Raw genomic sequence first — 11,575 nt, 5'->3', positions numbered from 1 at the left:
GCTTGCAGGACTGGCCTAGGGTAATTTTTAGGGGGGTTTTAATTATATTTTAAATTCGACAAATATTTAATATTCTTTTTAATTAATTTTAAATTTGTATTGTTTTGTATGTATTTTAAATAGATTGTCAGCCGCCCTGAGTCCTACGGGAGAAGGGCGGGATATAAATTCAAATATAAATAAATAAATAAATAAAAATACATACATAAGAATTGTCATTTGCATTCTTTTAGAGAGTTGTTGAGGCCACTTGGAGGTTTGTCTGTGTCCTCATGGTCACCCGAGTAGTGCAAATGGGTATGTTGTGCAGTGGTACTTTCTGCTGTTTGTTTTCTGCCCTGTGTCCCTTCTGTGGGGGATGAGTCTGTGTTGTCTGCATCTCAAACTGAAGCGGAAATGGCACCTTTGGGACAACCATGACCTGGATGACTGAGAATCTCCATAGACATTTAGCTATGCACTTTGGCATGAACATTCTTTGAATGGTGCGAGAGTATGAACGGATTTCCAGAAAAAAAAATGCAGATAACAGGAACCATTTGCACTTCAGTTTGAAATGCAGACAACACAGACTCATCCCCAGCAGCCTGCACCATTTTTTAACAGTGAAGGGACACAGGCAGAAAACATATGGCAGAAAGCACAGCTCCACAACACAGTTCTTTCAGCAGTTTCAAGAAGACTCCACACCCTATTACTCGGGTGACACTGAGGATACAGACAAACTTCCAAGTGGCCTCAATGACTCTCTAAATGAATGCAAATGACCGGCTGGCTGATAGGAATATAAATCTTTCCATTCCCCACCATCCAGTCAGAGCTGAGGAAGCTTCTTGGATGAAAAGCGAAATGTCTTCAAAGAAAACCAAAAAAGTTTCAGTTGCCTGTTGAAAAAGCACCTGTGGGATATGATAGTATACTAATACTACTAATAATGCTATGCTACATATGCTACGCTAGGCTAGGCTAGGCTATACTATATGGATAAAATGCTATACTATATGGATAAAATTAATTAATATCGTATCTTTAGCAAGAAAGACAGGAAGAATTAGAAAACAAATATTTATTATGGATTTTAATTAAAAATATAGGACAATATATTGGTTTATGGTCTTGGGAATATTGTAAAGGAATTTTGTATCAAAATTTAGAATGAATTGAAAAAGTTTATGTTGTAAACTGTTATAAGCCTGCTTATAAGACCGGCAGTTTGTGTGCTCTGCTCATAGAACGTGTTACCGGTCTACCCGCCCCAATTGACCATATATGGTGATTTATTAGTTGTAAAGATTTGATCAATGAATTAAATAAAACATAATCAACAAGGAAGATGTCCTATGATAACATTACTTTGTTACGAATGCTGTTTATCCCTATTTTTCTTGGTTCAAATCAAATTAATTGTGTGTCTTCTTGCTGCTTGTATTTCTGTGTGATTCTAATCCTTAATCCAACATGAAATATCTTGAAAGCATTCCTAACATTGTATTTTTCCTTTTTCTCAGTGTGCAGTGGAATTGGAATAGGTGAACTGAAAGGTGTTCTTGCAGTAAATGAATCCAATATTGATTATTTCAAGAACTGTACCACAATCAATGGGGATCTCACATTTCTGCATGCATCCTTTTTTGGGTAAGTTGCTGATTGGTCAAATATGGAACATAAAACATACTAAAAATATATTACATCATTACTCAAGTATTCAATTATTCTCTTATAGTGATGAATACACAAAAACACCTCCTTTGGATATAAGGAAATTGGATATTTTTCAAACTGTTAAAGAAATCACAGGTTAGTAAGATGTTTTAAATTTATTTATTTATATGAATTTAAGTATAGTAGATGGTCTTTTAAACACTGTTATTTCTATTCATTCATTTAATTTCAAGGGTGCCCAACTCTGCTGCAAATTTTAAGTAGTTTAAAATTTAATTAATTAATTTAGAATGCCACAGCACTTTTCTTTAAAAAAAAGAATAAAGCTGACCATGAAAACAGAACCAAAAAAACCAAAAAGACATAACCACATGCTAGGTTTAGGTTTGGGAGAATAATCAGGTCTTTAACCATTTTTGGAAAGTCAGAAGGATGGGAGAAGCATGGATTTTCAAGTGCAATAGAGTGAATCATTCCACAGGCCAGGAGTCATCACTGAGAAGGCACAATTCCTCAGTCTTATAAAGACACTGCTTAATCAGCAGGACTTAATTAACAGGACCCACCATAGCTGATCTCACTGTCAGGCAGAAACATATGGAGAAGGCAGGCTCTCAAGTAATCTATGCTATGGATAACATTACAGGGAGTAACCAAGACCTTAAATTGCACCCAGAAGTCAACTAGCAGTCATTGTCTATCACAAAACAATGGGGTATATGTCTGTACGATGACATCCCATCACTACTTTCACCACTGCATTCTAGACTAATTGTAGCTTCAGAGTGGTTTTCTCTGAAATAGTACAAATACATTAGTCAAAATTCATGTATGTTCATGGTGGGAAATTTGGTTAAACTTTTTAGATTTAACTATTCTATTCAACTGTGCAAATCACACTCAAGTAAATACTCTCCTGACGTAACATTTGAACATTGAATATTTCTGTATTTAATGTTTTTGCATTTGAAATGTTCATTTGAAACATCTGTTTATTGTAGCTCATCTATTTCAGTGTCTGGCCAGTATACTTCTATAGCCAAGGTTCTTTGTGTGGTAGTCTTTTAACTTGTTTAAAAGACTGATGAACAAGAAATATACATGTTCTTGATAGCTTAGGAAAATTATAGAAATAGAGTGAACATTTGTCCTTTAAAAAAAGATGTTTACCATTTAAGATTCTTTCCAAAATATTAGGCTCCTATAATCATTCCTTTTCTACATTTCTGAAAAGGTCTTATTTAGTAAAAGAAATAAGGATCAGAGTATTCTGCAAAATAATCCAATTTCCAAGATGAATTGCTAAGGAGAACTGGGTTTTCTGTAGTGGCTTGGTCAGCTAAGTTCACAGCCCAGCCTTCACACTGTTTAGCTGATTTGGTTGCCTGCATGTAAACTGTTTATAAAGTAAGGTTTAAAATAACTCTGTGCTGAAGCTTCCTGAAATGCCATGATTCATTTTGATGTTCTCGTAAAAACTGGAAAAGAGAAAATACATTTTCTTTGTCAGAAATACTTTGTAAATGTTGTTTATTTGTTTTAGGGTTTCTATTGATCCAGGTTTGGCCTGAAAATGTCACTGATTTGAGTAGCTTTGAAAATCTGGAAGTAATACGAGGTAGAACAAGACAGTTGTAAGTAGAGCAGCATGCCAAAAAACTGTATAGTTGAGATATTTTAAAAAGACCAGATCATTGTTCTGCCATGGATCAGTTGCTAGTTTGCAGATGAATTGAAAGCACAGTAGAATGTATCAGCACTACTACCGTTGTTCTTTTTTTTCTAAGATGGTTTAAAATATTTAATTTATTCTTCCTTTTGATTGTTCCATCAAAGTTGATGTTTAGAAGAGTGTCCATCAGATTCAGAATGTTAAAGTGATTTGCAAACAAAATAGATGCATAATCTATATTGGATTCTGTATGCTAATTGTGTTGTTTCACTGATTGAAAATATCTTCAGAAATATTTCCACTTAATCTTATTTTAAATAAATAGGTATGATGAAAAATTAGGGTTGTTTCTCTTAACTGATAGCAGACTGGATTTCAGAAATTTTTACTATGTGACCAGCTATTTTGTTTTCCCTCTGAACTGGAATTTGATGTGAAATTTGGAGAACTCCAGTGAAACAAACTGCTTTCTGACCAGACTTGAAAGTATACAATGTAATAATGATTTCTGGGTTATCATTACAGACTACGAAACAAGAAGAAATGGCTTAGAAGCTCTAAAAATACCAGGAGATCAAAGTTCTCTCCCAGTGATAAAAAATGTACCTCAGTTCTTACTATTACTTTTAACTTAACAGAGCTCAATTAAAATAGATCACATATTGTCATTAGACTTTCTGTTGTACCCTGACCACTTACAGAATTAGGTATCACTCTAAATCTAATAATTAATAAATTGTTTGATATATTTTCCTAATCTTTCTACCTTAGAGGTCAATATGCTCTTGCAGTCATCAACCTGAATATCAAATCTTTGGGATTACGGTCTCTCAAGGAAATAAGTGATGGAGATGTAGCCATTTTGAAAAATAGCCACCTTTGCTATGGCAATACATTGGATTGGAATAAACTTTTTGTAACATCAAAACAGAAAATAAAAATAAGCAAAAATGGAAATGAAAGTGAATGTGGTAAGTGTGTATGGTTCATGTAACTATGAATGGTATATATTTCAGAAAATCAGTTTATATTCTTAAATTAAATCATATCACATAGTTCATCATATTAGTATATGCATTTATCTGTACAGTTGAGCTGTACAAGCATTCTTCCTTCAAGGCCTCTGCTGGCTTTTAGAGCATGCATGCACCTGTGCAGAAGCCAGGTCTGCCAGCATTCTCATATCACTTTGCCAACACCCTATGAATCTGCTATGAATCTGCACACACTCTGGTAAAATTGGGAAAGTACTCCCAAATACTTAGGTCAGGATTTTTGAAAGACACAGTCACTTTATTGCTTAAGCAGATAGGTTCAGAGCAGTGTTTTTCAAGCATGGCAATTGTAAGATATGTGGACTTCAAATCTAGCAACATCTTAAAGTTGCTAAATGTGTGAAAGTTGCCATTGTGAAAAAGAAATGTTTATTTGCTGAACATTGTGCAAATAGCTTGCCTTAACTACATAAAGTGCTTGACTTACAATAGTTCATTGAGTGACTGTTCAAAGTTACAACAGCACTGAAAATGTGACTTATGACCGTTTTTCACACTTACGACTGTTGCAGCATCCCCATGGTCACATGATCAAAATTCAGTTGCTTGGCAAATGGCTTATATGTATGACTGTTGCAGTGTCCCGGGGTCATGTGATCACCTTTTACAACCTTCTGACAAGCAAACTCAATGGGGAAGTAATTGAGTAACAACCATGTTACTAAAATAACAACTGCAGTGATTCACTTAACGACTGTGGCAAGAAAGGCTATAAAAGTCACTTAACAAATGTCTTACTTAGCAACAAAAAAATTTGCAATCAATTGTGGCCGTACGTTGAGGACTACATTATGGGCATCCATGCTTTGGTTTGCCTGTTTCCAAGCAACACATCAGGCACTGTTAAGATCCCGGTTTCTGGAGATCTTAGCTTATATGGGTAAAAAAAAAAGTTTTAAACTAATAAATTCCAATTGAGAAATTTCCTAAAGCAATTACATGATATCAAACTGCCATGCTTACTTTATTTCCTTGAATAATATCATGCAATAATGTTGTCATTTTAGAAAACTTTTGTTGCTATTTTATTGTCCTATTTATTTATAAGATTTTACAAATTAATTGGATTTATTTTACTGCTTTGCTGGATTGCCTACCTTAAATCTTTATTTTATTATTTATTTATCAAACAAATTTACATTGCTGCCCAATTCACATATAGATGACTCCAGGCAGCTTACAAACATTTAGAAAAATTCATTGCATAATAAAAATGTATTATGCAATGAATAATACCCACCCACTCCCTTTGGCAGCAACAACACAATCGAATCAGCCATATTTTAATCATATTTTAAATTGAAAGAAAAAAATCTTGGAATATTTAAACAAGGATATTCAGTTTCAGAAGAGCATGGTCAAGTCCAGACTGCTTCACAAAATATTAAAATATAGTCTGTAAAAAGGTAAAGGAGTCCCTGTGGATTTTACTCCACTAATTGTTGCCACCTCCATTTCAAGGCCATTGGTCCAGTGCCATCTGAAGGCATTTCTGCAGTCATGGTTAGCATGATGTCATAGAGCACAGTTACCTTTCCATTGAAGTGGTACTTATTTATCTATTCACATTTGCATTCTTTCGAACTGCTAGGTTGGCAGGAACTGGGGCGAGGATAGGAGTTCACTCCATTGCTTGGCGCTTGGGTCTCAAAGCTGGGCTGCCAGGTTTCCAGCTGGCAAGCCTAGCATCTTAACTGCTGAGTCACTGTACCAGCAAATATAGCCTGTGGGTGTACTTAATTTTCTTGTTTCTGCTACACTCTTTGCTTATCTCTTCCTTCCTTCATTTTTAAGGGAGTCCTCTTTCCTTAATTATTTCCTGCTATTCTTATGAGCAATTAGCTATGTATAAGTGTAAATGGTACAAATGTGAGTTTGTATTCTAGCTCCCAAATGTTCCTATATTCTATCCAGCAAAACAAATTATTTATTGGCAAATCCTATTGGCCTGCCTGTTCAGCTTTATTGTTATCAAATTATTTCTGAGCAATATAATGGCTTGAAAATTACACTTAACTTGCCAAATGCCTGCCAACCACATTTAACACACCATTCAATTTCTTTCTTTCTTTTTTTGGTATCACCTTCCACTGAGATCCATTAGCCAAGGTATTGATAGTGGTCTACCACATCTAGTTCTTCTCCAGATATAAAAAAAATTCTGTGTGCAGCTCTTGTATGTGTCTTTGTAGCTCTCCTGGGTTTTGTGAGAACAGTATCATCTGCAAATCTTAAGTGATTTAAATAGGTGCCATTGATTTGTATTCCACTCTTGCCCAGTCTAGTTTACAAAATACTTTTTCAAGGCAGGGTAAGAAAAAGATAGGTGATATTGTATCACCTAGTCTATGTTGATTTCCACTTTAAGGTCATTAAGGCAAATTGTCGCTATTGTTTTTTAATATATTAATTGTAGTAAGTTTATATAAGCAGTGTCTATGTCTTGATTGAGCAATACATTCATTATTGTTTGCTGGAATACTAAGTCAAACACCTTTTCGTAGTCAATGAAAGCCATGCACAGAAGCATGGTTCACTTGTTGTGCCTTTCAATGACTTGTTGAACAACCTGAATGTGATCCATTGTGCTGTAACCATTTCTGAACCTACCTGCTCTTTTAGCTGTGCATCAATTAATGTTCTCAATATTATTTTTGCTATTATCTTGATGAAAACTAAAAATATGACTGAAAGAAGGCTTATTGGATGATAGTTCTTTAAATCATCTTGGGCCCCTTTCTTGTGTATAAGAATCACTTCAGAATTTTTCCGTGCATGGAGGTATTTTTTTTCTTCTCAAAGGCATCTCAAGTATAGTTTTGCTAGTATCTTGTGTAAACTGTCACCACCAGTTTTTAGGATTTCAACTGTAAGACAATCATTTCCTAAAGCTTTGCCATTTTTCATTGATTAAGTGATACCTGGCATTTCCACTTTTGTGGTTGTTGTTACTTTTGAGTGATCTTGATCTTTGTATAGCTCTGCATAGAATTTTCCAATTATTTCTAACATTTCCTGTCTTGTTCTACACACAGAGCAATCTTCATGTTTTAATGCAAAAACCTTCTTTCTTGTATTTATAAGCTTGCATTTTGCTCTATTAACCCCTTGGTTTTCTTCAATTATCTTTTTCACAAGCTTCATGTTAGATTGACACATTTCTTCTTAGATACATTTCCTTACGATCTTGCAAAGTTTAACATACTCCAGTTTATTAATGAAACTTCCAGTATTCTTCATTGTCTGTTGTTTTTTCATTAAATCAATAGTTTCATCAGAGATTTTTGACTGTACAAATTGTTTTTCCAACAATGCTATAGATATAGCAGATTCACAGACATTTTTAGCTATTTGTTCATTTTAGTCTGTAATGTTCATGTTTTCCAAATCTTGCAATAAAATGAAGTGATTTGATAAATTAATCTCAAATCGTTGCTCTTCTCTAATAATTTATTGCTCTTTATTTTTATTTTTTGTGATGTCTTTATTATTTTCATATGCTCTTTTCAACAGTTACAGAAGACGGAAAAAATAGCATTTCCTCTATCTTTTCTCTAGTTTCACTAAGCAGCTATTTACATTAGGTTTGCTAAATCATGTTTAGTTTTACTTCTGATAAATATCAAGTCCATCAGATTAACAGATTAATTATTACCTAACTATGGCAGGGAAGTAGAGACTAAAAAGCAATAGCAATTGCAATAGCACTTAGACTTATATACCACTCCATGGTGCTTTACAGCACTCTCTGAATAATTTACAAAGTCAGCATATTGCCCCTAACAATCTGGATCCTCATTTTACCAACCTCAGAAGAATGGAAGGCTTAGTCAACCTTGAGTCCATCAGAAGCAAACACCTGTCTGTCGGCAGAGTTAGTCTGCAACACTGCATTCTAAGCACTGCGCCATCATATCTCAAAAGCAATATTTGTAGAGTTAAACATTTATGAGATACTGAACTTTCTACATGTAGCTCACACAATAGGCTACGATGCAAGGATGATTGATCAGTAGACTTATTGCATTTGTGCTGGGAATTGACTGAGTTTTAAGAGGGCAAACACCTTCCATCCTTCTGAGATTGGTATAATGAGGACTCAGATTGTTAGGGTAATATGCAAATGATACTGACATTGTAAAATGCCTAGGAGATGCTATAAAGCACTGTGGGGTGGTATATAAGCCTAGATGCTATTGCTAGGTTAATGCTATTATCACTCTTCCCTAGATGGGTGGTTTTTCTGGATTTTGATAACTGCTTGGATTTTAACAGATGAGAAACAGTAATTGTTTAAATAAATTTAAACTATGCCATGCATATTTCTCCTTCCTGATATATGGATAAACACTTGGTTCTATCTTTTAGTTGCTACAGGACAAGTTTGTCACCCCTTCTGCTCAAACATAGGCTGCTGGGGCCCGGGACCCTTCCAGTGCTTTTCTTGCCGTTATTTTATCCGCCAACAGGAATGTGTAAAACATTGTAACATTTATCAAGGGTAAGAGTTCCATACATCCCATGTAATGAAGAAATGAAATCCTTTCAATTCTACAATAAGGCTTGCACATACTTATGTGAGAAGATGCTTAGTAAGATTTTTGAAATCTTAAGTACTTTTCCTAAATAAAATGTATCATTAAATTCAAATTAAATTTCATCTCAGTAAACATGATTAGGTTTACATGACAAAGTCATTTTGGATCATAATGTAAAATTGATTGTGATCCTTTTTAGATTATCATATATTTTCTTCAACAATGGCCATCAAGAGGACATTCTACAAAATATAGTGCAATCTAAGATTTCCTTTGTGTGATCTAGCATTAGAGACCTCTGAATACTATTCTTCAGTTTCAGAAGGAACTTATATTGTTGGTGTTATCCAACCCCTCCCAAAAAGCCACTAGCCCAGTTGTGCAGAACTTTAATTTCAACAAATTATAGTCATTCAAGCTAATAACTATGATAAAGATTCTAAAAATGAACTACTGTAATGTCAAGCATGCAATGCTAAAATATTTAACATAATTAGTTCCTATAAAAATATTTTTCTTTGTTTTCCTGCTGCTATGGGCTTTTAAAGTTAAATAATCAATTTAGGAAAAACAGAATGAATGCACAGTATGAAACTTTTTAAAGGACTTTATTTAAAGGCAGGTGTTATCTTTCACAAAAAAAGTTTCCTACATATATTGTGTTGACCTAAATAGCAAATTTTGCATCAAATTACAGGTACAGTGTAACCAGTAATAAATAATAAAGTTTATAGCTATTTAAGCCATTTGTTTAAGTTTTCATGTTTTAATCATTCATTAAATGGTTTCAGAAATGAGATAATTTAGCTGTTAACTTATTTTTCATATGTATTTAGGCCACTGCCACTGCATGAAACCTAATTTATCCAAAAATTATGGAAGCCAAAGTGGTTTTAACATAATTATGTTATTCATAGTCCTTTAAATATATATATGCATAAAAAAAAAGCACTTAGTTCTTTTCAACCAGACATACCCTTCTGAGATTCGAACCTGGGCTGTCTGCATGTTAGGCAGACAGATATGGGAGAAAGGAATCTTTTGCCTGTATCAACTCAAACTAGAGCCATCCACAGTATGTATGTTCAAAAAGCAGAGTAGGAGAAGGGGACAGAGAACATCGATTGTTTCACTCTTTCTCGGACACCGGATCCCCGATTATGAAGACGAATTGTACGTCTGTCGGGTCCAAGCTTAGAGCCTTCCCATACAGACCGACTACTTTTGGTTTATTCCAATCTTTATCGATAGGGTCATGAGGGAATTAAGAAACAATCGTTACCAAATTTTGAAATATATATATATATATATATATATATATATATATATATATATATATATATATATATATATATATATATACACACACACACACACACACACACACACACACACACACACACACACACATATATATATATATGTTTTATGTTATTAAACTTTGTATAGTTTAATATACTCCTGGTGTTCACAGTTTGTTTTTGGAAAGATGATCACACCCAGGAGTCACTGTTTTAGTTTTAGTGTTATTAGAAATATATATATATATATAAAACAAGTTTATTTACAATTAAAACACCTAGCTTTCGCCGGCCTCCTGCCGGCTTCATCAGGGTGGCTAACCATCAGTGGGTGGCTGTTTTTATGGGAGTGGTGCCTTTTGCACCCGGCTTCTCGATCTCGTGACCGGGCCCAGATAGTCCTCCTGCTTTGCATTCTTGATTGTTCTTTTGCGAGTTGTTGCGTTCCTGGTTCTCTCTTTCCCACCTCCTCTCTTTCCCTGTTCTACTTGTTCATCGGGAGGGGACGGCACCCCTTCATTTGGGACCTCATCTTGCTGTTCATTAACCTTTTTTCTTTTCCTGACCACTTGCAATCCCACCTTACTTCCCTCCTCCTCCTTCCCTGTAGCGCTGTCTGGCTTCTCTCTCACCCGTGTTCCCACTACTCTCACTACTCCTTCATTCTCCTCCTCCAACCATCTCCTCTCTTGGTTGGAAAAGAACAATCAAGAATGCAAAGCAGGAGGACTATCTGGGCCCGGTCACGAGATCGAGGAGCCGGGTGCAAAAGGCACCACTCCCATAAAAACAGCCACCCACTGATGGTTAGCCACCCTGATGAAGCCGGCAGGAGGCCGGCGAAAGCTAGGTGTTTTAATTGTAAATAAACTTGTTATAGTTTTTATAAATAACACTGAAGACAAACGAGTTTCCTACTATATATATATATATATATATATATATATATATATATATATGTGTGTGTGTGTGTGTGTGTGTGTGTGTGTGTGTGTGTGTGTGTGTGTGTGTATATATATGTGTGTATATATATATATATATGTCTTTGGTTATTTGGGTTTTCTCCCGCGTAAAATTGGAAGTGTCTTGGCGACGTTTCGACGAAGTCACATTCGTCATCTTCAGGCTGGTGTTTTCAGCTTCGTGCTTCTAGGAGTAATGTGTTCCTTCCTTTTAACTGCCAGTGGGGTTTGAACTGATTGGGTGGGAGCTTGGCTGTGTTCTGATTGGGTGGAGGTGTGTTCTGATTGGTTAAGGAGCTTGGCTGTGCTCTGATTGGATGGGGGGTTGGCTGTGCTCTGATTGGATGGGGGAGTGTTCTGTTTGGGTGGGGGCTTTGTTGTGCTC

At 35.2% G+C, this 11,575-nt stretch overlaps 1 protein-coding gene across 2 annotated transcripts in view; it reads left to right on the top strand.

The window, feature by feature from the left end:
• The window catches only part of EGFR (epidermal growth factor receptor), a 111,734-nt gene that overhangs the window by 53,382 nt on the left and 46,777 nt on the right, over window positions 1-11,575 (top strand). For both annotated transcript variants that reach the window (XM_015812798.2, XM_015812799.1), the window contains exons 8-12: window positions 1,509-1,635; window positions 1,724-1,797; window positions 3,206-3,296; window positions 4,106-4,305; window positions 8,758-8,890. In XM_015812798.2, the coding sequence (XP_015668284.1) occupies window positions 1,509-1,635; window positions 1,724-1,797; window positions 3,206-3,296; window positions 4,106-4,305; window positions 8,758-8,890 (625 nt within the window). The remainder of the gene's footprint in view (window positions 1-1,508; window positions 1,636-1,723; window positions 1,798-3,205; window positions 3,297-4,105; window positions 4,306-8,757; window positions 8,891-11,575) is intronic.

Source organism: Protobothrops mucrosquamatus, unplaced genomic scaffold (genome assembly GCF_001527695.2).
Source record: "Protobothrops mucrosquamatus isolate PMUCROS unplaced genomic scaffold, P.Mucros_1.0 scaffold111, whole genome shotgun sequence".
NCBI classification, from domain to species: Eukaryota; Metazoa; Chordata; class Lepidosauria; order Squamata; family Viperidae; genus Protobothrops; species Protobothrops mucrosquamatus.
This window is presented reverse-complemented; position numbering and strand designations above follow the sequence as displayed.